Source organism: Natrix helvetica, assembly GCF_964273705.1.
Source record: "Natrix helvetica genome assembly, chromosome: 1".
Lineage (NCBI taxonomy): Eukaryota > Metazoa > Chordata > Lepidosauria > Squamata > Natricidae > Natrix > Natrix helvetica.
In genome coordinates this window covers 155,732,821-155,755,644 of record NC_138548.1, presented here as the reverse complement: position 1 = coordinate 155,755,644, position 22,824 = coordinate 155,732,821, and the positions used below count along the sequence as shown (strand labels likewise).

General features: G+C 37.8%; 1 protein-coding gene across 20 annotated transcripts in view; it reads left to right on the top strand.

The window, feature by feature from the left end:
• The window catches only part of BAZ2B (bromodomain adjacent to zinc finger domain 2B), a 234,611-nt gene that overhangs the window by 129,689 nt on the left and 82,098 nt on the right, over nt 1-22,824 (top strand). For 8 of the 20 annotated variants that reach the window (XM_081936054.1, XM_081936055.1, XM_081936051.1 and 5 more), the window contains 4 exons: nt 9,514-9,702; nt 11,795-11,968; nt 18,349-18,510; nt 22,146-22,339. In XM_081936054.1, coding sequence (XP_081792180.1) covers nt 9,514-9,702; nt 11,795-11,968; nt 18,349-18,510; nt 22,146-22,339 — 719 coding nt within the window. The remainder of the gene's footprint in view (nt 1-9,513; nt 9,703-11,794; nt 11,969-18,348; nt 18,511-22,145; nt 22,340-22,824) is intronic. The other 12 variants (XM_081936046.1, XM_081936045.1, XM_081936050.1 and 9 more) reach the window with 2 other exon arrangements.

The window sequence follows — 22,824 nt, the reverse complement described above, 5'->3', positions numbered from 1 at the left end:
AGCAGTTATTGTTTCCAGTGCTATACAGTTAAAAACACCTTCATCTCAGCTTGAAGTTAGAGAGGCTCAGGTTTCATCCAATCCAATATAATTATTTTCTTTGCAGTAATCAATAGTCTATTAAGCAGGCTTGTAATAAACTTCAGTCTTTCAGCCATACAAATCCCAAGACAGAGACTTAGTCCAGACTGGAACTCTAGAGGTCGTGCCAGAAAGATTGTGTTACAGATCAGCTGTTATTTGTGGTTACTCTGCTATAATTATATAATGTGACTTTGGAAAAAATACTTCTCCAAATGCATGTAATTTGAGTATGGTAATTATATTATACATACATTTTCTGTAGTATTTTTTCCTCATTATGAATCTGAATCACAAACCACTTATTCCATTGCAGTCTGAATTCTCCCATATATTTCAGTGGACTTCCCTGAGGGCTGATTCAAAGGTTATGCTATTAGCAATTATGGCAGAGATGCCTGTGAAGCTCTACTAGAAATGTAATCTCCAAAGTGCTAACATAGGAATCTGTGTTCAAGCTACATGCTGAAATTAACTCTTAAAACAACTCTGTGCTAATTAGCATCTGGATCTCAAATATAAATAATAACATCTTTGTGCCTGTTTCTAATAAGAAATATGTGCCATTCTGCTTAGCGGTCCAGAAATAATCTGCATTTCAGAGAGGAGAGGAGGAGGAGATGATGATAATACATATTTCCACCAAAGAAAGGAGCCCATTCTTAAGAATAATTGGCAATCCCCAGGCCTGTTTTTTGTGTTCTTCAGCCCCTTTCCAGGAGCAAACTGCTTAGCTCTGATTTCTGTCATTCTTTATTTAAAGTTGGCTTATTTCAAGATGTTTGTGTGTTGTTGTATGAGCCATCCTGGTTTTCAATCCTGATTTTTCAAAGCAAGCACCAATTATAATGAAATTATAGCGGCTGATCTTGAAGTTTCTGTACACACCCAGGCTTTTTAAGCATCTCACCTACAATCATTGAGCATCATGGATCAGGTAGCTCTTCTAAACATGAGACATGTAGCATTCAGATATGTAGTTTCAATTGTTAAAGTTGTGGAGGATTTAATTATGAAGTAAAGGGAGCAATACTTTTGTAAGCCAATGGTGGGCTAGACAGACAAATACATAGTCAAAATATTTGTCTTTATACAATGTTTTTCAGAGAAGGAAAAAAATCCTATTAGACTAGACTCATGTATTTGTCAAGTTTCTCTCATATATGACAGAGGTGGAGAGAAGAGATTTTGAAGGGGACAGAATAAGATTTTAATATATCACAAATGGGTTAGACAACACATATATTTTTTCTTCAGTCAGGAACATGGGGAAGCAGTTTTCATGTGTAATGGGCAAAGAGAAAGGAGGAGAGCAAAACAGAAAGCAATCTGTCATTCAAAACCCAGCAGATTTGAAGGCATTACGATTAAAATTGCAAGATTCTGTTAGTCTCAAGTATCTACCTCTATGTTCACCTATTTATGATTTGGGGAATAAAGTTTTTCAGGATAGGTAATACATATCATTCAGCATTGGTAAGAAGAGAACTATGTTGCCATAGCTTTGGAATTAGATAACAAAGACCTTCATATTGTATCTATGACTCATATTTCCAATAGTGTATACATTGTGGTATGTGGTGGTTTTTTTTTTTTTTTAATGATTTGGCAGCGATTTTGAAGCAAACCACGGGTGGGTTCCTACCGGTTCGGATCAGTTCGGCAGACTAGGTAGTAACTCGGCAGCCTGGATCGCTGGAACCAGCAGCGACCCAGGCCTGCCACCCCCCCGAACTGGTACTCTTACGACAGCGCCATCTTTAACAATTTTCATTGCAGAAATGTATTTTTTCCCTTTTTTAACATTTTGCGCATGCGCATACATTTTTAGATGCAAATGCGCACGCACAATTTTTTGTGTGCACTGAACTGGCAGTAATGCCGACATCGACCCACCCCTGAAGCAAACTCTTTTTATTTGTAACCTTTCAGTATTGTACCAAATTAGGAGAAATGTTAATTAAAACAGGAGACCTTTACTTGGCTGGTAGCCGTCGCTCCTGATGATTAGGCACTCTTCTCAGTTTTAACACAGGAGATACACTTGCCAATACTGTGAATTTAAACATCTGATCTTTGAGAGACATGTTGCAACAAGCTGCATAGAGATTTCTGCATTTAGGTAAAACTGCATAGAGTACAGAGGTGTGAATGTTGTGGCTACATTCAGATAATGATTTAAATCATAGAAGTAGAGCTTTTACTCACATTGACTAAAATGTATAGTAAAGAATATTGCATTAGCTTCACATTAAAATCACCCGCTTTGTCCTTCATGTCAATGTCTTTTATCTTCTGTGTCTTAAATAGAAAAGTAGTTGAGGTGGGGTGGGTATCTAGCTGGTCATTTTTGTGCCTCTGTTGCTTTTCAAAGGATTTTGTTCACCATCTTTTTACATTTAAGGCATTAGTTAAGTATTTATCCCTTTTAGTTCTTTTGAAAAGGCTTATTACAGTGCAGCACAAAATTCATTAATATTAATAAAGGCATTTGCCTTTATCGTTCCTTGTTACTAAGACACCAGCCCTGTCGAAATGGATGCTGGCCTTTTGGGTAATACTTTCAATCATTTATCTACGTACTGGCTAGTAGAATTTCAAAAGCTTTGCTGAAAAATATTCAGCCTATTATAATATAAGTCAAGAGTCTTAAGCAATGTAGTTTTGTATTAAATTTCATTATGCAAAATAAGCATGCAGAAAGCTGGCACTTTTTAACGGGAACAAAAAACAAAAGAAAAAAAATGAAAGGAAATACAAATATTCATCTCTAGCCAGCATATTAATGTATTAAGAAACAAAAAGATAATGAGTTGGCAGAAAGGAAGGAATCTGTTTAATTCACCACTATGACTTGCTTTGAGGATAAGCTACCATCTGATTCTTTTTTTGAACATACTAGTTTTGTTGATAAAATATGTATTTTAAAATTACTATTTCTAATTTCCAAAGCATATTTGAATCATTTTCTTATATCCCATAAAAGTACTTTCAGAAGCTTGGCATGTTTTCATGTGCATACTTATTTTTATGAAACCTTGCAAATGAAACAAAACAACGTTCCATATTCTAACATGGGTCATCTTAAATTTAATGATAATGCCTATTAACATTATCTTGGTGCACCTATCTTTCCCTGCATTGTGAACATAAATCTGAAATCCTTTCTTAAGTAGGATTTTGAGTTAAATTACTGCATCAATTGGCCTGCTGAATTTATATTAAATATTCCTGGGAGTACTTGATGCACTAGCTTGCATAAGATACTATTTCCATAGAAAATGGCAAACGTTAATAAAGTAATAACTCTGCAGCAACCCTTTTCATATGAATGCCTCAACACCTAGGCACACTATCACTATGGAGTATGAATTTCCATGGCAATTGTCTTCACTTTAAAAAAGGGGTAGTTTTAAACAATAAATGAATTATGGGAAGAAGACACTGTCCAAGCCGCATCATAACAGAATAACAGAGTTTGAAGGGAACTTATACCATTTCAGACAATCTCTTTTTTAAAATTTCCGGTGTTGGAGCACCCACAACTTCTGAAAGCAAACCGTTCCACTGTCAGGAAATTTCTCCGTTGTTCTAGGTTGGTTCTCTCCTTGATTAGTTTCCATCCATTGCTTCTTGGACAAGAAGCCATGGGTGGTGCTTTGGAGAATAGGTAGCAGTGGGTTAAAATATCATTATATCAAGAGGCATCTTTGCATTTTAAGTAAACAGGGAGAAGTCTGTTAAAGACGGTCTCTGTGTGGCAAGTGGCATTTAATTCTTCAACTTTGAGAGAAAACCTTTCAAGATAGAGCAGGTCACGAAACTGACTTCACTAAAATTACTAGAACTCTTTTTTATTGAGTCGGACTGTAGTAGTCTTCAACCTTGAAAGCCTCCCAGGGTTTCTTCTTTCCTCCCTTTTATATCAAAGAGAGTGAAAAGAGGGCAATTTTAAGTCTCTCATTCTTGTTTTCTCTGGCTGAGTTTATGTTTTGCTGTGGTGGTTGTGTATTTTCTCCAAGGCTCTCTTTTTGCTTCTCTATAATGAAGGAGTCCAAAATCAAATGTTATCTGTCTCAGAAATGGGGACAACTGATTTTGACAGACTAATAAGGACTGACTTATTTGACTCTGATTCCTGGTGTGATTTACCTAGTACAAGGAGCCATTCAGTGCCCATTTTCAAGTTGCAGAAGTTAGCATTTTTTTACAAGTAGCAATATAACTAAGATGCTGTTACAATGTTTAGTGTGTATGTGGGTTGGTTTGATCTATGTCTTGCTTTTCTTTTTCAGTAGCTACTCAAGGTGTATCTAGCAAAGTTTAACAAAACCATAAATAAGAACAGAATATTTATAAGCCAAATAACGAGATTAAAATAAACACCCAAATCTCCCCTCCCTAATGGTAAAAACCTGGACCTCTGACTGGAAGTAGGACATATTTAAAAAGGGTTTCTCTTGCAGATCTTAAAATAATATTATAATGAGACAGATGGTCCCATACGCAAATCTTCAGTCATTTAGGGATTTAAAGATCAGTATCAAAACTTAAACTAGCCGGCCTGGCCTGTTAATTTTATCTAATTTTTAAAATGTTAGTGTTATATTAATTCGGTTTTTCTTGGATTGTTTCTAATTTTCTTTTAAGTTTTGTAATATGTGTTTTTTAATGCTGTACGCCGCCCTGAGTCCTTTGGGAGAAGGGCGGCATATAAATCCAATAAAACAAACAAACAAACAAACTATATCCGGTAAGAAATCGATAGCTTTATTTAATGCATATGTGTTGTTGCAGATAAAGAAACTTGAAGAGTTTCTTTGTGTTATGCAATTGCTCACATTTTTAATTCATAAAAAGGGTATTTGTGTTTGTTTGCGTACTCCATGTAGGAAGTGTTTGGAAAAAAAAACTCATAACAAAATATGACTCTAGGAGTCTAGAGCAATGTAAACAAAAACAGTTCCAAACTATAAGAACAAAACAAGGATTTTACATACCAGGCTTCTTATGCCAGCATAGTTTATCTATATCTATGATAGTGGCTATGTATGGTAAGTTGTACAAGTAGTCCTTGACTTATGACCCCAATTGAGCCCAAAATTTGCATTGCTAAGTGAGACATTTGTTAAGTGAATTCCCCCCCCCATTTTACGACCTTTCTTGCCACAGTTGTTAAGTTAGGAACATGGTTGTTAAGTGAATCGGGCTTCCCCATTGACTTTGCTTGTCAAAAGGTCACAAAGGGGAATTATGTGATCCCAGGACACTGCAACCGTCATACATATGAGTCAGTTGCCAAGCATCTGAATGTGACCAGGGGATGCTGCAACGGTCCTAAGTGTGAAAAAGTCATTTTTTCAATGCTGTTGTGACTTTGAACGGTCATAAAATGGACTGTTGTAAGCCGAGGACTACCTGTAGTAGCTAACAACAATACCATACTCTTTTGTTATTTAACATATTTATATTCTTCCTTGTCTTATCCGCCCCAATGCCTGCCTCTCCATGTGTTGTTCTCACCAACCCTGTAAAACAGCTTAGGCTAGCTGTGAGCTTCCTGGCTGAACAAGGATTGCAACTTTGTCCTCCCTTTTCGATTCTGACTGGCTCTTTAACATACCAGAGGACCTATTTAGTGTGTTAAATCTCCCTGCCCTGTCTCCTGGAGATAATCCTTACTCAAGGGATCAGGCATTTACCTGTTTGCCAACCCTGATTAATTTAAAAACAGTATAATTGAGGGGGAAATGCCAAGTGCATCGATACTTTGTTGTTTCTAGAGTGAGTAAACTTTGCTGTTCTTTGTTCTTCCTTCTCCCATCCTTTGGTTTATATTTCTTTGCTCTTAGCATGTAATGCCTGGACACCACATGTTGCTGTTCTTGGGACAGCTTCCAAATGTTCCCCGCACTCTACTGCTCTGTGATGCATTTTATTATTATGACTATTGTTATGGTTATTATCAGTCACCAGTAGGTTTTTGGCTTGGGAGTCGCTCCTGATGATTAAGGCAATTGCTGAAGCTTGGAGTAGAATAGAAAAATTAATTAGGGTTGATCTCTGTCAGTCTACTGACAAACACTAACTATCCTAAAGGAAAAGTCCAGGAGAAATGTAGGTTCTTTTCAGGTAAATTGGATGTCCTCTGTTCTGCCTAGGACAAGAACTGGCAACTTGCAGGTTCATCTTCACCACTACAGACTACAGGTAGTCCTCGACTTACAACCATTCATTTAGTGACCGTTTGAAGTTACAATGGCACTGAAAAAAGTGGTGTATGGCTGTTTTTCATAGTTCTGACCGTTGCAGTATTCCTTGGTCAGGTGATCAAATTTCATGATTCATATTTATGACGGATGCAGTGTCCTGGGGTCATGTGATCACCTTTTGTGACCTTCTGCAAAGCAAAATCAACGGGGATGCCTGCTTCTCTTAACAACCTTGTTACTAAATTAATGACTGCAATGGTTCGCTTAACAACTGTGGCAAGAAAGGTTGTAAAATTGGACAAAACTCACTTAACAACTGTCACTTAGCAACAGAAATTTTGGGCTCCGTTGTGGTCGTAAGTCGAGGACTACCTTGTATTGCCTGGCTCAGAATCATGATCAGAGGGAGCAAGGAAGGGACCACAGCAGTCCAGCTGTGGCATATTGTTAAGGCCACACCAGTGGTGGGATTCAGCCAGTTGGCACCTATCCAGGAGAACCGGCTGTTAACTTTCTAAGCAGTTCGGAGAACCGGTTGTTGGAAGAAATCTCCTTTTGTTTTTTTCCCCACTTTACAGGGCTAATCCTGTAAGGAAGGCAGGAAGGAAACATTCTGGTGTTGTTTCTAACCTAATCTTTATTGCCCTGCTTACAGAAACTGCCTCTCCGATTAACCCTTATTACATTGTACCAGTCGATAGGCGAAGCGCCCATCGACGTGAGTGATGTTGAGTTGGCCAGGCCCACCCAGTCACATGACCACTGAGCCCCGCCTACCCAGCTGGTCATTAGGGCAGAGAACCGCTTGTTAAATTATTTGAATCCCACCACTGCACCCATTTAGGAATCACACCCTTGGCCGTCATGGCAGGCCTGTCAAAGGATGAAAGGCTCCATTTTATCTGGGTACCTTTGTCTGGGTAAAATTGACAAATATAACTGACTTCTGAAAAGATGGTTGCCTGAAGATAAAATCTAAAGATTAAATTACACTAAATAATCAAAACTTGGTAGCATTCTATGAGTTCTGAAAGAAATGCCTCTTACTGTCATTTCGATATTTATTTATTTCCTAGATCCCTAGATCCCTGCTTTCTTATCATTTTTGTGCTTGTTTGTATAGAGTCAGTGCATTTTCTTCAGACAGAGTTTCTACCTTCTTTGTCCTAGATAATTAAAATAATTAGAATGTTCAGAAGCACAGAGATTTCTCCTATGTGCAAGTGATGTAAATAGTACCACCTAGTGATAATTTCTACACAATACAGGAATTATATCCCAAGATATTAGAAATAGTGGCATTTTGGAAACAGCAGCCAGGAATATATACCGTATATCATGACCCATATGCAGGTAAAATCATCCTTTGTAATCGTGGTATTGATAAAGAAGGAAGGGGGTAATTAGTAATAATTTATTTTTAAAAAATTATCCCATCCGTGCTCAAGGAAATGTAGGTTGACTTCCTAAGAGGAAACTGGCTGAATTTTCAGAGCACAATAAAACATAAAATACTCTAAATCATTGTGACAAGGTTAACATAGTCTAAGGCACACCTTGACAACTAAGGCACATTGCTGTAACTTTGGTTTTTTAATAAGCCATAATACTTGGGCTTATACAAATGTAAATCACAAAGTATATTATCCATAGTATGTGCAAGTCTATAACCTGTTGTGCATAATTGTTAAAATAACAAATGGTTTAGTGTACCATTCAGTTCCGTACATTGATTGGCCTCCATTTCCATAATAGTCTTTTTGAAATTGTCAGGATTTGAACTCAAATACAGGTAGTCCTCAACTTACAACCATTCGTTTGGTGCCCATTTGAAGTTACAACAGCCCTGAAAAAAATGATTTATGACCATTTTTCACACCAATGACCACTATAGTATCCCCATGATCATATGATCAAAATTCAGATGCCTGGCAATAGTTTCATATTTATGACAGTTGTTGTGTCCTGGAGTCATGTGATCACCTTTTGCGACCTTCTGACACGCAAAGTCAACGGGAAAGCCACATTCACTTTACAACTGTGTTACTAACTTAACAATTGCAATGAGTCAATTAACAACTGTGGCAGGAGAGGCCCTAAAATGTGGGAAAACTCACTTGACAACTGTCTTACTTAGCAAATGAAATTTGGGACACAATTGTGGTTGTAAGTTGAGGACTACCTGCATGCGAGGTTCAAACGTGGTCCTTAAGAATATAAAAAGAACCCTACTAGATTAGTAGGTTCTATCTTAATCCAGCAACCTGTTTCCCACAATGTCCAAATAGTTATCTTCTGACAGTCTACAAGAAAGAAAATTAGCACATAAAGCAACAGTATTTTTCCAAAAACTTTCCTGTTAGTGGAAGAAATATTACATAGACATAGAATATAGAATAACAGAGTTGGAAGGGACCTTGGAGGTCTTCTAGTCCAATCCCCTGCTTAGGCAGGAAACCCTACACCACTTCCGACAAATGGTTATCCAACATCTTCTTAAAAACTTCCAGTGTTGCAGCATTCACAACTTCTGGAGACAAGTTGTTCACTGATTAATTGTTCAAATTGTCAAGAAATTTCTCCTTAGTTTTAGGTTGCTTCTGTCCTTGGTTAGTTTCCATCCATTGCTTCTTGTCCTGCCTTCAAGTGCTTTGGAGAATAGGTTGACCCTCTTTTTTTATGGCATCCCCTCAAATATTGGAACATCGCTACCTTGTCTCTCCTAGTCCTTATTTTCATTAGTCTTCATATACCCAATTCCTGTAACCATTCTTCATAACTTTTCTTTGTAACACTTGCCACGTTTACCAAACAATAAAATTGACCATTATGGATTACGTTTGTATTAACATTAATGTGTTTTAAACTTGCTTTACACTTATTAGCAAGAGGGAATCTAGGGATACTTTAAAAACGAGAGCGAGCTTGTTTGTTTTTTGGACATCTAACGGTGGTCTAGATTTTCACAGCCCCAATCTGGTAGCCTGAATTGAAAGTTAATTTGCTTTTAGAATTCATATTTAGTTTGACAATCCTTTTTCACAGAACTTAGCAGCCTTATAATGCTAGCTTTATTCCAGTGGCTTGAAGCTGACGGCTGCCGATTTTGCTGAAATCTATAGAAGAACCCCGATTCAAAAACCCCAAAGCCAGAAATATCTCAAGAGGAGCGCGTGTTTTTTCTGGGACCTTTTCAAGTGTTGCTTTTTTCCCCCTTCAGGACATTTATTCAGAACAGCTGGGGATCAACCGTGTAACCTGTCCACAGTGTCGAGTGCCTTTCCAATGGTCAGCCACCCAGTCTTTGGTCTACATACAGCCAGCTCAGGGCATACAGAATTTGGTGGCTTGGGGTCACTTGGTACACCCATAGCCTTAGCAGCGCATCCCCAGCTAACAACTTTTCCAGGTAAACAAGTCTATATGTTCAAAAAAACCTTCCATTTTTAAAAAAATTGCTTGAAGATGCAGCCACAAATGTTCCTTCAAAGTAAAGGGGCATGGATTTTATATTTTGCATACTAAAGATAAAAGGTCAGCCTTTTTTCCAGTAAGGTCCAGATTCTACCACATCAGGAATTATCCCTAGTATTATATAGATTGATCTGAGAATACCCCTTTGATCTCAGGGAGGCTTTCTCATGAGTAAATACAGTTGAGGCAGTTGCGGTGCATGGTTAGAAAGAGAATAGTAATGCATGCTGGCTGGTTCTAGGTCGTTTTTGCTTTATTCTACTCATGTTCCCATCACTTGTTTATTTATTTATGTTTCTAATCTACTTGTAACAAAAATTATCTAGGTAGGTTATGATTTGCTTTGGTACTAAACTGAAATATTGTCAGCATCCTAAATCAGACATCTCTAGGCATATTTTTTAAAAAACTGAATAGAAATAAGCCACCTGTTGTTTTATAAAAGACCTTTCCATACATTTGGTTTACATATTTCTAATTCAAATCTATTTGAACTTTTGTGGAATGAAAAATATCTGATCAGCCTCCAAGTGCTGAGAATCAAAATCTGGCTGCTCTAGCTAAAAATGAATTGAGTTAGACACTTTATTTGGAAAACGGACCTGGTTATTGAAGTCTTAAAATACTTATTTTCCAGAAACTGTATGATGTATGATTATTTTGTAAGGCTACAATCCTATGTACACATCACAAAATAAATCATGTTGGAAACCTATTTCTGAATAAGCATGTGCAAGCTTGCACTATGAGTCTGCAATTTTACGCAACTTGGTTGGCAATAAGTTCTACTGGATTATTATAATTGGTGATTATGATGGTACAGCTTTAATTTAGGGCTCTCAAAGGTGGGCATGTTTGCATCTTTCAGATTATAATTAAGAGACTGAGAATCTTAATTTAAAAAAAAGGAAAGGGAAAAAAAAGTCTGCAGTTTTGTGCACACTTGTTCTGGACTAAGTACATTCCATTGAATTCAATGATACTTTAGTAAACCTAAGATTTATCATAAAAGTCCTACTCATCTATCAGAATTGTAGCACAGCATGTGGCTATATAATTGCAAAACTATGTTTTATTTGTATTTGATGTGTCTGTATTTGGATAACAAAACTTTTTTTGCAGTAACCTGTTTTTAAAATATATATTTACCATAAACGTAGTTATGCGGCAGGCTTAGTTTTAGACTTCTGGATTTTTACACTCTATCTTAAATTAAAATCTGAAGGGTAATTTAGGGTACATATTTAATGCATCGTTTAACTATATTGAAATGGGCTATAAAGCACATTCTGTTGTTGACCAGAATAAAAATTAATTTACACTGTTTCTTTTCTATCTGTCAATATAGTATCAGTTCAAGATACATCTAAGGTCACGAATGGAAAATCTGTGGCTTATGGGTTGAAAGTGACATGTATAAATTCCCTAAGTGATACGTGTGCTTTAAAAAGGCACATCATTTTCCAAGCAATGGCTTAATTCATTTCCCATGCAGGGATCCCTTCCTCAATCTACTACTGCTAAGACAAATGGGAAAGGGGGGGCTTACCCCATTTTCTCAGGGCTTCAAAAAAAATTTCCACTATCAATGTTATCTTAATACTCTATGAGTACTTATCTTAATTACTCTATGAAAGGCATTTTTGAGTGGATTTTGGCAAAGAATTAGAACATCGGAATATTCTTTATTGACCAACTATAATTGGTCACACAAGGAATTTTTGTCTCCAGTGCATAAGCTCTCAATGGACATACAAACAACAAAGCAATATAATCATAAGATACCAATAGTAGAAAGCAAAAGGAATGGGAATGGGGCAACTTGCCACAGCCAACTTGCTATGGCCACTGCACAATGGCTAATTCGCTGCGGGATAATTTAATATTTCTGCTTTAACTATTTAAAATAAATAAGATTTATTTTAATTTTTGCCATTCACATTTCATTCTGCCCCTCCTTTTGCATCCTTTCTTTAATGATTCTATTCCACCATTTCTTTGATATTAGTGTAACTCTTGTCCCACAGCAAGTTGTCCTGTGGCGAGATGGCCGTGGCAAGCTGTCCTGCAGCAAGTTGCCCGTGGCAAGTTGGCCGTGGCGAATAGCCGTAGCGAGTTGGCCACGGCGAGTTGGCCGTGGCGAATTGTCATAGACCCAAAGGAATTCCCACTCCATTCCCAGAAGCAGTCACAATGGCTGGGTGAGTGTGTGAAAGTGGACCGGCCACCACCTGTTGTATTGTGTTATTTCCACGTGCTTGTCTAATTTAGTTTGGCACTCTTTCCAGAGTAGATTGGACCTTCATCTACATCTTAGGTAGACTATTGTGGCATGCTATCTAGTAAATGTTTCGTGGCTCTTGGCAAGTCTCATAACTCCTCACTGAAAGTGAATGTGTGCTTTTGTTGTTTATGGCGAGTAGCACTACAAGTAGGTCGGATATCTAATTCTCATTCCCCTGGCACAGAAACAGCTTGAGAATTTTGATGTAAACTGAAAGATATCGTATTGGAATAAACAGAGTGAAAGCATGGACTCCTTAAACATAATAGTTGTTCTGCGATCTCAAAATGCTGCAGTAGTGAGGAAACTATCACCCTAAATCAGATTTCTTGCTCTGCCGAATGATAGGTCCAACTCAAGTCTTTATCTTCTTCATGTATTCATTTATACTTCTAAACCATGTAAGTGAGTACTTTCATATGACATTTAACATTCCCATACTTTTTCTTTAATTTATTGACATGCTTGAGCTTTCAAAATAATGATGCATGTTACAAAGCCAGTTTTCTACCTAATCATCAGGTATTTCATTACCGTAAACCATCTCTTCTTTTGAAAGTGTTTTTTTTTAAAAAACAGCCCTTCTTTCATGATGTGTGACAAATGGTTTGAAATTTATGTTCAAAAGCAATGATATAAATGAGGTGCAAATTAATTCCATGAACTTACCTAAGGTGGCTGGAGTCTAGCTTCATAGTGGCATAAGGATGGGCAGATTGCTTGATGTTGGCAAAATGTCTGCCTTAGCTCATTGATGAACTTGATGTAATGCACCTTAAGAAGCCCTCCTGCAGAGCAGCGGGAGAGGGAAATGGCTTTAAAGCAGGATTACATCAACGTTTTGAGTGGCATCACCTATACATTTGCCTAAGTCTTTTTCTTTTTTTTTAAAGCATTAGCTTCTCCTGTTTTTCTCCTTTTCCTTCTAGAAAGCATACGTGATGGCAAGGGAATGAGATAATGTTATCTGCCTCAATTATTCTCAAAGTCTTTTTAGTGCTTTCTTTATTTTCCTTAATCCAGTGAGTTGAGAGAGATGAAGGCTGGGCGGCTCCTTTTAAAAAAGATGTTTTGGAACATTGAGAAGGACACACAAAGCACCTTTTTTCCCCAAGTTGTTAAAATAGCTATGTCTTTTTTCTTTTCTCCCATGGTTTCTCAGGCATTTGGACACACTGCGGCTTCACTCTCATATTCTCCTTGAGTGTTTACCTACTTTTAATAGTTCTTCCATTCACTCTGCAAGCTTGTTCCAAATTGTGTTTGAGACATGCTAATGAACTCCACTGAATAGCACTATGAGAAGACAAATGGCTTAGAATAGTTTGCTTTACATTGCTTTCATTTTTTTGGTAATCAACTTAATATTGACAGCCAGAAAGGCAGTTCAAGCTGTAGTTTTATTTATAGTGTTTTTCCTCTTTCTAGAAAAAAAACCCCATAATTGTTTAATCTAGTGTTTATACATTTCAATATTTTGTAACCTATGTCAGTTTGAGCAGTATGATTTTCACACTTGCTTATTATAGTTTGCCTAATATCAACTCCTATGATTTTCTTTAGATTTTTATAATGCATTTATCCTGGTATGGTATTAAGCAATAACCAATTTCTGATTCTGCTAACTCTTTTTTAAAAATGCAAACACGTTCTTTATTGCTGCCTTTTGTTACTGAGGAACAATTATTTTCTAAGCTACTATTCTGGTATTACAATGGTGTTTAATTCTTTGTTCCATATCAGGCAATTTAGGCCATTCATTCCAAAGCCAAGAAGGAGGTTTAAAAAATGGTGGTGTGTGGGTAGGCTCATTATATAGTTTATCTCCATATGGTTTGTAACACTGGAGGGGGAGAAAAAAATTGCACATTAAATTTATGGAATTGATCAAACCCATGAAAGATCTGTTCTGTTCCACGCTGAAGACAGCAACTATAGTATCACAGGTCTTTGTATTTGAGTAATATTATAAAAAATTGTAGGGACATGGTGGCTCAGTGGTTAAGACGCTGAGCTTGTCTATTAGAAAGTTTGGCAGTTTGACAGTTCGAATCCCTAGTGCCACGTAACGGAATGAGCTCCTACTACTTGTCCCAACTTCTGCCAACCTAGCAGTTTGAAAGCATGTAAAAGTGCAAGCAGAAAAAATAAGAACCACCTTTGGTGGAAAGGTAAAAGCGTTCTGTGTGCCTTTGGTGTTTAGACATGCAGGCCACATGACCACGGAGATGTCTTTGGACAACGCTGGCTCTTCAGCTTTGAAACAGAAATAAGCACTGCCCCCTAGAGTGGGGAACAACTAGCACATATATGCGAGGGGAACCTTTACCTTTAAGAAATTGTCTTTGGGATTCAACAGTTAGGTAGTGTTTGCCAATTTTCATTAAGATGCAGAAATCATCTTCAGATCATTTGCATGTAGAACATAAGCAGCAAGTGGAATCCAGGGAGTGGCCTAACCTCACATTTCATAAGATAAATTTGCTGTTCAGAAAATGTCTTCTGGTTTAATCAGTGGGTTGTGATTTGGCTTTGGCAGTACTGATTAGCTTATTAGTTGGTAGTAGAAGGAGCAAAAGGACCAGCTCACTTCATCCGAGGGTCATCCCGTGTTATTGATTTAATCAGTGGTTACTCTTGCCATATGTAGTAAAGATTATAATATTGTGCAGTTTTGTTTCATCTCTAAGGGATAAATTCTATTATCCACATAAGGTATATGAGAAGAGTAATAAACCCAATTTTACACAGGGGAGTAAATAATCTGGGCTAAAACACCATCTGTTTTACATGGTCCAGAGTGTATCCTTACTCTGAATGGTATGGCTCTCCCTGCTTTGAAGCGGGGACCTTTGCCAGTCCTTCTGCTATGATAAGTGGAAGTGCTTTCTTCAATATTCAGAACTATAAAATGGGACATTGAGCACTAATGTCCTTTGATCAAAGTATTAGAGCTTGATTCTTTTTCAAAAGGAATTCCACTGCCATTTTTTAAAGGGTGGAAAGTATTAACCCCTCTCTAAAGCATTGACATTCACAATCCCATCCAAGCCTGGCTTGTTCAAATCCTCAATTTCTACTTGCAGAATATATATATATATATATATTTTACAAAAATTTTTATTGGTTTTTCAACATTTATAGGGAAAAGGGTAAATGGACAGGTATACAAATTATGGCAGTTGCAAAGTGACAGGCGCCCCTCTCTCCATACTCATAGTATACATTTATATATAATGCATTGGTATATAATTGATTACAATCAGCATATTAGTTCTAATACTAAATTCAATCAGATTAGACATTACAGTATAAAATCCAGATATAATTCCATTATCACTTTCGGTCAATTTATAATAATATGATTTTCTTGTTTATTTTTGTGATCTGAGTCTTCTTGCTATTGCCCCATCTCCCTCCACTGGCAGAGCTCTGGCCCCTCCCGTGTCCTGCGTGTCCGCTGTAGTGTCTCGTGTTTTTTCTAGGAGTGTTCTGTTTTTTTCCATAAAGGCCTGCGCCTCTATGGATGAATTGATTCTAATTCTTGTCTCCTCCCAGAATATCAGCATACCTTCAGGCATCAACCATCTAAACCACACCCCTTTCTGGTATAATTTATTCGCTAATTGCGAATAATTCTTCCTTTTTTCTCTAATCTTCTTAGGGATCTGCTTCAGAATGGTTATCTCCATATCATGGTATGTCAATGCTTGCCCCCTTTGTACACCCAGAATTTCATCTCTTGTGCTTTTTCTAAGAAATTTAATGTGAACCTCCCTGGGTACATTGTGAGTTCTAGCATAAACTGAGTTCACTCTATAAACCAGGTCTATATCCCACCCCATCTGTTGTTTTTCTTTGTGTGTGTAGTCAGCCAGGATGTTTATCATGATGTCCCTTATGTTTTCCCCATCTTCTTCTATAACGTTTTGAAATCTAAGGTAATAGGACATTCTCTCAAATTCTATTTTCATCTGTTGGGTGTCAAGATCTTTGTTCCCTTTCTGCACAGCTTCTACCCCCCCCCCCTCACCTCCTCCACCCCCCCTTCCACAAGATTCAGTCTTTGTGAGTTCTTATATATTTGGGCTTGATTTTCTTTAATTTCATCTTTCATTTCCCTTAGCTGTTTCTTGATTTCCTCCTGGCCCTGTAAAATTTGTTGAAGCATTTGTTGAAAGTCCATCTCTGTAGTCTTATGTTGCATCAGTTCTGTTATCTTTGACTGTGTGGCTGGACTGGATGTTGCGGATGTTGGAGCAGAAGTGGCAAAACCAGGTTTTCCAGGAGGGGGTCTTTTGGGTGCCATCCTTTATAATGTTAGAAGTTCAGTCCAAATATGAAATAAACAGTTAGAAAAGAAGGGTAGCCAGGTGAATCCGGGAGCAGAAGAACCAGGCAGAAGAGAATCTCTCCAATAAGTCTGGCAATAGATAGAAAATTTCCCCTAGAAAGTTTAAAAAATACCAATCCACAAGAGATTCCTCTGGGAGGCACGGAGACAAAGACCGGAAGCCTGAATTTCAAAGGTGGAGTCAGGTTTCACAGTTCATAAAGACAACGGAAGTGTGCCATCTTGCCCTGCCAGTTTTGGGCACAGAGGCATAACAAAGTTTTAAAAAGTTCCAAAAGTCCTCAAATCACTGTAATATGTAGGATTAAATTGAAAAGAAAATCATCTCAGCCTGAGTGAGGCTTCATTCGTTGGCTCTCCCCCCTCCTCCTTCCCCGGGGGCTGAGAGCAAAATTGTTCCTCGCCGCTTGTCCAAGGGGGGGGGGAAACCCCCCTCCCTCCAGCCGCACCTCCAAAATGCTCCGAAAGTTATTTTAAAGTTTTAAAAAGCTGAGTAATTCTTTATGCAGAATAAGGGATGAAGAGAGAAGCAACCTCACCGCACTGCAGCTGCTTCCTTCAATTGTTGCATTCTCCAGTCGGCTTATAGCGAGGCGCGAGGCGCAGGAACGCGAAGCGCCCTCCGAGCTTGCTCCCCGGTGCCTTGGGCGCGCGAGAGACCTCCCGCCGGCCGCCGCCACTGCAGGAGTCCTCCGCGATGCCGCCCCTCCGGCAGGACCCCTCTGCGGGGTGTCCTGTGCCCCCCAAGGAGTGGGGAAGCCCACCGGGGAGCCGGAGCGGGCAAAGAGCTGCCCGTTGCCGCCGGCGCCGGAACCGGAACTCCTACTTGCAGAATATATTAATGTCAAGAAAAAAAGAGGACCAGCTGGGGTGTACAGTATCCAATTTTTAACTTCATTGAAACAAGAGTATACATTGTATACTCTTGCAGTATAAATTGAAACTGTATTTTCTTGTGTTCAGTTGTGGTCATTACAACTCTAGTATCACTTGATTTTGAATCACTGCCCCACCAACAGGTTGTGTAGTTGCTTATCAATCTTATTTCAATATCTTGTAGCACTTGAAACAAATCCTAAATCATACCTTCATACATACTCATATTCATACCCTCCCTAGAAGGACGCAGTCGCTCAGTGGCTAAGACACTGAGCTTGTCAATCAGAAAGGTTGGCGGTTTGAATCCTTAGCGCCGTGTAATGGAATGAGCTCCCGTTACTTGCATGTAAAAATGCAAGTAGAAAAAATAGGAACCACCTTTGGTGGGAAGGTAACAGCATTCTGAGTGCCTTCAGTGTTTAATCATGCCGGCTACATGACCACAGAGACGTTTTTGGACAGCGCTGGCTCTTCGGCTTTGAAACTGAGATGAGCACTTTCCCCTAGAGTCAGGAAATATGTGCGAGAGGACACTTTACCTTTAGCCTCCCTACAGCACTTTAAAAAAAGTTTTACTATGCCCTTCAGATGTCAATTCCTACACGAATATCTCTTTGAGATGTTTTCTGCAGTCAATAATTTCTGCCTTTTGCATGTTGAGACCAATCTTGTTGCTAATTCTTTTCTTTGTTTTCAGTTTAGTAGATGTTGCACATAATTGTAATAATTACATTTTCCCCCGTTTTATTTGCAAAATGTTGAGCCTCAGATATAAAGTACTTCTGAGTGGTAGACAAACATGTGATTGATGAAAGATAGGTGCAAATTAAATGTAAAGATACAGGGTTAAGATTAGGAAATTAAAGGGGCATATTTAAATTTCAAAACACTAAAGAAAGGTATAGCCTGATATAGATTTTAAGTGCAGGAGTTCTGTTACTTAACAGTATTAACTTGTACCATGTTTGAGATGTGTATATGAATATGTTACCACAAGAACACACAAAATGCAAAAGCGGAATAAATAATGTGACTTTTATTTTCATTTTCTTTGCAATATGCAGAATGGTGGCGGAATGCAGATGTGCATTCCCGTACTGGCACTACATTTTTCCCACCACTACTTGGAATCTCTCCTCTGTTTGCCCCTCCTGCCCAAAATCATGACTCTACTGCATTCCATACAAGGACCCCAGGAAAAAGTGCACGAGGAAGTTTGGAGAAAGGTAAGCTCTGAATAAGACATGCCCACAGCATCCTCTCCAGGATTGGAAGGGGTGAATGTGTGTCCGTGCATAAAAGTATAGAGATATTTTATATTTCACTTGGATTCCCAATTCAACTCAAATGTGTGCATAGATCTACAATAAATGGGAATTTTAATATTCTGAGTTTGAATATGTCTTAGAAATAATCACAGATCAGCATTACAAATAAAAGCATTAAAAGCAATCAAATAAAAGCAGACAAAATAATATATTATAATTAGTGGTTAATTACCAGTGGGAAGTTAGTCTGCCTAATTTTGCATATAGTATGACAAAGTTTGCCACATTCAAAGAAACTACTGTATACTGATCTGATAGCAGTAGTTGTACATAAAAGATATCAATATTTCAATATTTCCTGGTTATTTTATTAGGTGAGGTGTTACAAAGTGAGTCTGTGAATCCTTAGCAAAGGTACAGTATATCAGGATATGCTGTAATTTCAATGACCTTGTCCACGTAGAAATAAATTTCAACTCAGAGAAGAATAGAAAAACTGAAAAAGAAGGATTTTCTTCCTCCTTGGTGAGAGGCAGTAATCTGTCCTCTTCACATAAAAAAATTAATTATATATTTATAAATTAATGTCTACAATTATTCTTGTCTAACACAGTCATTTTATTTGAATTTGTTCTATTCAAAGTGCTATTTATATGGAAAATAGGGTAATTGGTTCTAGTTCAATGGAAATAAATAATTTGATATGTTTATTAATGAATATAACAGTAAAAGATTAAAAGAATATACTGAAACTTTATTTTTTTTATCAAAGTCCCAGATTAGTAATAGAATATAAAAAAGCCAAAAATATCTAAACATCATTCCCATATCTTCTAGATCAGGGGTGTCAAACTCAAAGCCCGAGGCCTGAATTTAGCCCACAGGGTACTTAGATCTGGCCCACAGGACCGCCCTGGTAACAGTGAAGGACCAGCCTGTGGTGCTTCTGCCAGGGAAAACGGACTCCCAAGCACCGTTTTTGGCTGCTGCAGCCTCCTGCAATCCTCTGTCAATGAAAAAGCTCTTGAACTCCGTTTTCACTGGCAGAGGATTGCAGGAGGCTGTGGCAGCCAAAAACAGAGCTCAGGAGCCTGTTTTCCCTGGCAGAGTGCTTGGGCTGCCACAGGCGCCCCCGACAGGAGTGATGTCAAGCTGGCCACACCCACCTGGCCATGCCCACTCTGGCCCCCTGAGTTCAACCACAACCCTGATGCAACCCAAATTGTTTAACACCCCTGTGCTAGATAAATGGATCTTATAAATATTTAAACTAAATCATCAGATGAACACAGGACAAGCTGGAAGACAAATGCGTACCCAAAGCATACCTGCTATCATCTGTATCCTGCTATAGTTTTTCAAAATGAACCTCTTTTTTGAGGTTTCCTTGAACAGAACTTTCCTTTTTTCCATTTTGCGTACACAATAATTAGTATTCAAAATCCCAATACCAAATGCACTATCATTAACCTCAACCACCTGCTTGCTAGTCTTGCCCTAATTGTATTTTGGCTCGCATTGAATGGTATGGAACAGGTACTTGGAATCAATATATAAATTGTGCTAAGTTAAGTACAGATAGTCCTCGACTTACAACCGTTCCTTGAGTGACCGTTCGAAGTTACAAGGGCACTGAAAAAAATGAGTTATGACATTTTTTTCACAGCATCCCTATGGTCACATGATTTACATTCAGATGCTTGGCAACTGACTCACATGAATGACTGTTGCAGTGTCCTGGGATCATGTGATCCCTTTTTATGACCTTCTGAAAAGCAAAGTTGAAGTTTGTCAGGGGAAATTTCACCCTGAGCTAATGAGGTCTTAGATCGACGGCTTTTCCAAACAGCATATCTTCAAGAAAGCGAAAGTAAAAACCCGAGAACATATTCTAATGAAAACAACCTTTTAATATGAAAATAAGAAAATAAACAAATCTATCTAATTGTTACATTTTGGCAAGAGCAGTTTGTCGCCCACCTTCTTGGCAGACGAACAAAGATCAAAAGTAAAGAAGTCTCTGGAATGTGTGTGAGCAGGCGCAGTACATCACTTGCTGATAAGGCCTATGACCTGCCTATGACCTGCACAGTAATTATTCTCAGTTCAGCTAGCAAACAATTAACGCAGTGACAAAGTTGAAGTTAGGAAACCAGATTCACTTAACAACCATGTTACTAATTTAACAACTGCAGGGATTCACTTAACAAATGCGGCAATAAAAGTCATAAAATGGGGCAAAATTCACTTAACAAATTTCTCACTTAGCAACATAAATTTTGGGCTCAATTGTAGCCATAAATTGAGGACTACCTGTATTGCAGTAGTGAAACTTGCATTGATCATGAACTGCTGATAGAGTTAATACTGGAAAAGAAACCTATATATGTTTAACTACTACCAGATGGGAAGTCATGTTAGTGTTTTGCAAAAAATACAACACAAAGTCTTGTGATATTATAAAGAGTTGATCATTTGTTATCACGTAAGCTTTGGTTGACCACAGTCCACTTCATCAAATAGATCCATGCCACTTTATATAATCATGTTTGTTATTCTTCTAGCTACCACAAGATTCTAAACAGAACTAAATATGAAGGATATACCAGAATATATCAAATGTTAACTTGAGGTTCAATTTGTTGCAATTTGCAGACTTTGAATCACTAGAGCCCTCAACCTCCAAAACTGATTGTATTTTTAGTGTTAATAGTTTTAATTTTTTTATTAAATAAGTGAGTATTGAATGCAAACTTATCCTCAGCATTTTTTAAATGAACAATACAAAATAAATTGTATTTATATAATCTATAAATTAATATATAATTTACATATTCATATATGTGTGTGTAATAATAACAACAACAGCAATAATAATATCATCATCATCGCACAGTCAGCCAGATGTTCAGTCTTGATTTGGCATTTTTGTCTACCAATCGAGTCTTTACCAAGGACCTGGGATAGGGAAATCAAGATGTTTGATGGTGTTACAGATATCGTCTCAGGATGGAAGCAGTTCCAAGTAAAGTCGCCTTCTGCAATTGACTGATGGCAAATTTGTCAATGCCTGTGGTGTTCAAATGGTGCTCCAGTTGTTTTGGGACTGCACCCAAGGCGCCTATTACTATTAGTACTACCCTTGCTTGCCTTTGCCATAGTTGTTGTTGTAATAATAATAATAATAATAATAATAATAATAATAATAATAATAATAATAATAATAATAATAATAATAATAATAATAATAATACGTTACGACATCCTAGGCCCCTGGGTGGTGCCCAACTAGTAATCAATGCCAAATCCGGTGAAACAACTGGCCACTGTGATACAATTGTGTAATAATAATAATAATTATTATTATAATTCATTAAACATGAAACTCAGTCAACTGAACATTCAAAAATGCCATTGACTGATGCTAATGGTTCATACGGGTTGCTGCCAGCATCCTAGGTATCAGCCACATACCTTCTTAAAATGTATGATGTTCCGAATAGCGCCATTTTTTGCAGTTCCGCTGGTGTTATTGCAGGAAGCTGCAATTTCTTGATGTATTATTAAATATACATATTTTTTTGTTTTTAAAGGTGTTAATGGATCTGTAAATGGAAATAGTACCACTTCAGTATCAGGCATCAACACCTCTGTGTTATCTACCACCACTGCAAGTTCCACAGGACAGGCAAAAGTTATAACCTCAGTAGGAGGAAGCCGCAAATGTAACCAGGAACAAAATAAAAACCAGGTTCTGGATGCAAGAGCTGTCAAGATTAAAGACAAGGTAAAAACAGTGGAAAAAACCAGGTTAAATTTTCACATAAGATGTAGTCACTTGAATTGTAAGGGAAAATCCTTATATAAATGCCTACCTTTGTGGGCTATAACTGGTGTGTATGTTTTCTGTTTGTGATGGTTATTCCCAAGGGGCCATGAGGGTTGATGCACTCTTAGGATGGAGATATTTCAAGGGGGTAACTTGTTGCTTGTGATATCTTTAATACATAAAATTAGAAAAGGATCAGGTCCGAAATATGTATTATGAACAGTACTCTTAGACCTCACCAAGGAGCAGTTTCAATTATCCCATCATTTTCCTTGAAAGGTGAAGGTGACGTTGACGTTGAGAAGAACCATTCATTGAGGGAAAACATGGAATAGCTAAAGTCATTCTGTATAAGTCAAGTCTTTGCCCTTCAGAAATGCTGAGTATGGGTATGGGGCTTGGGGTAGCTGTTGTGTAGGGAATAAGTTTGCTTTGAGAGCCTG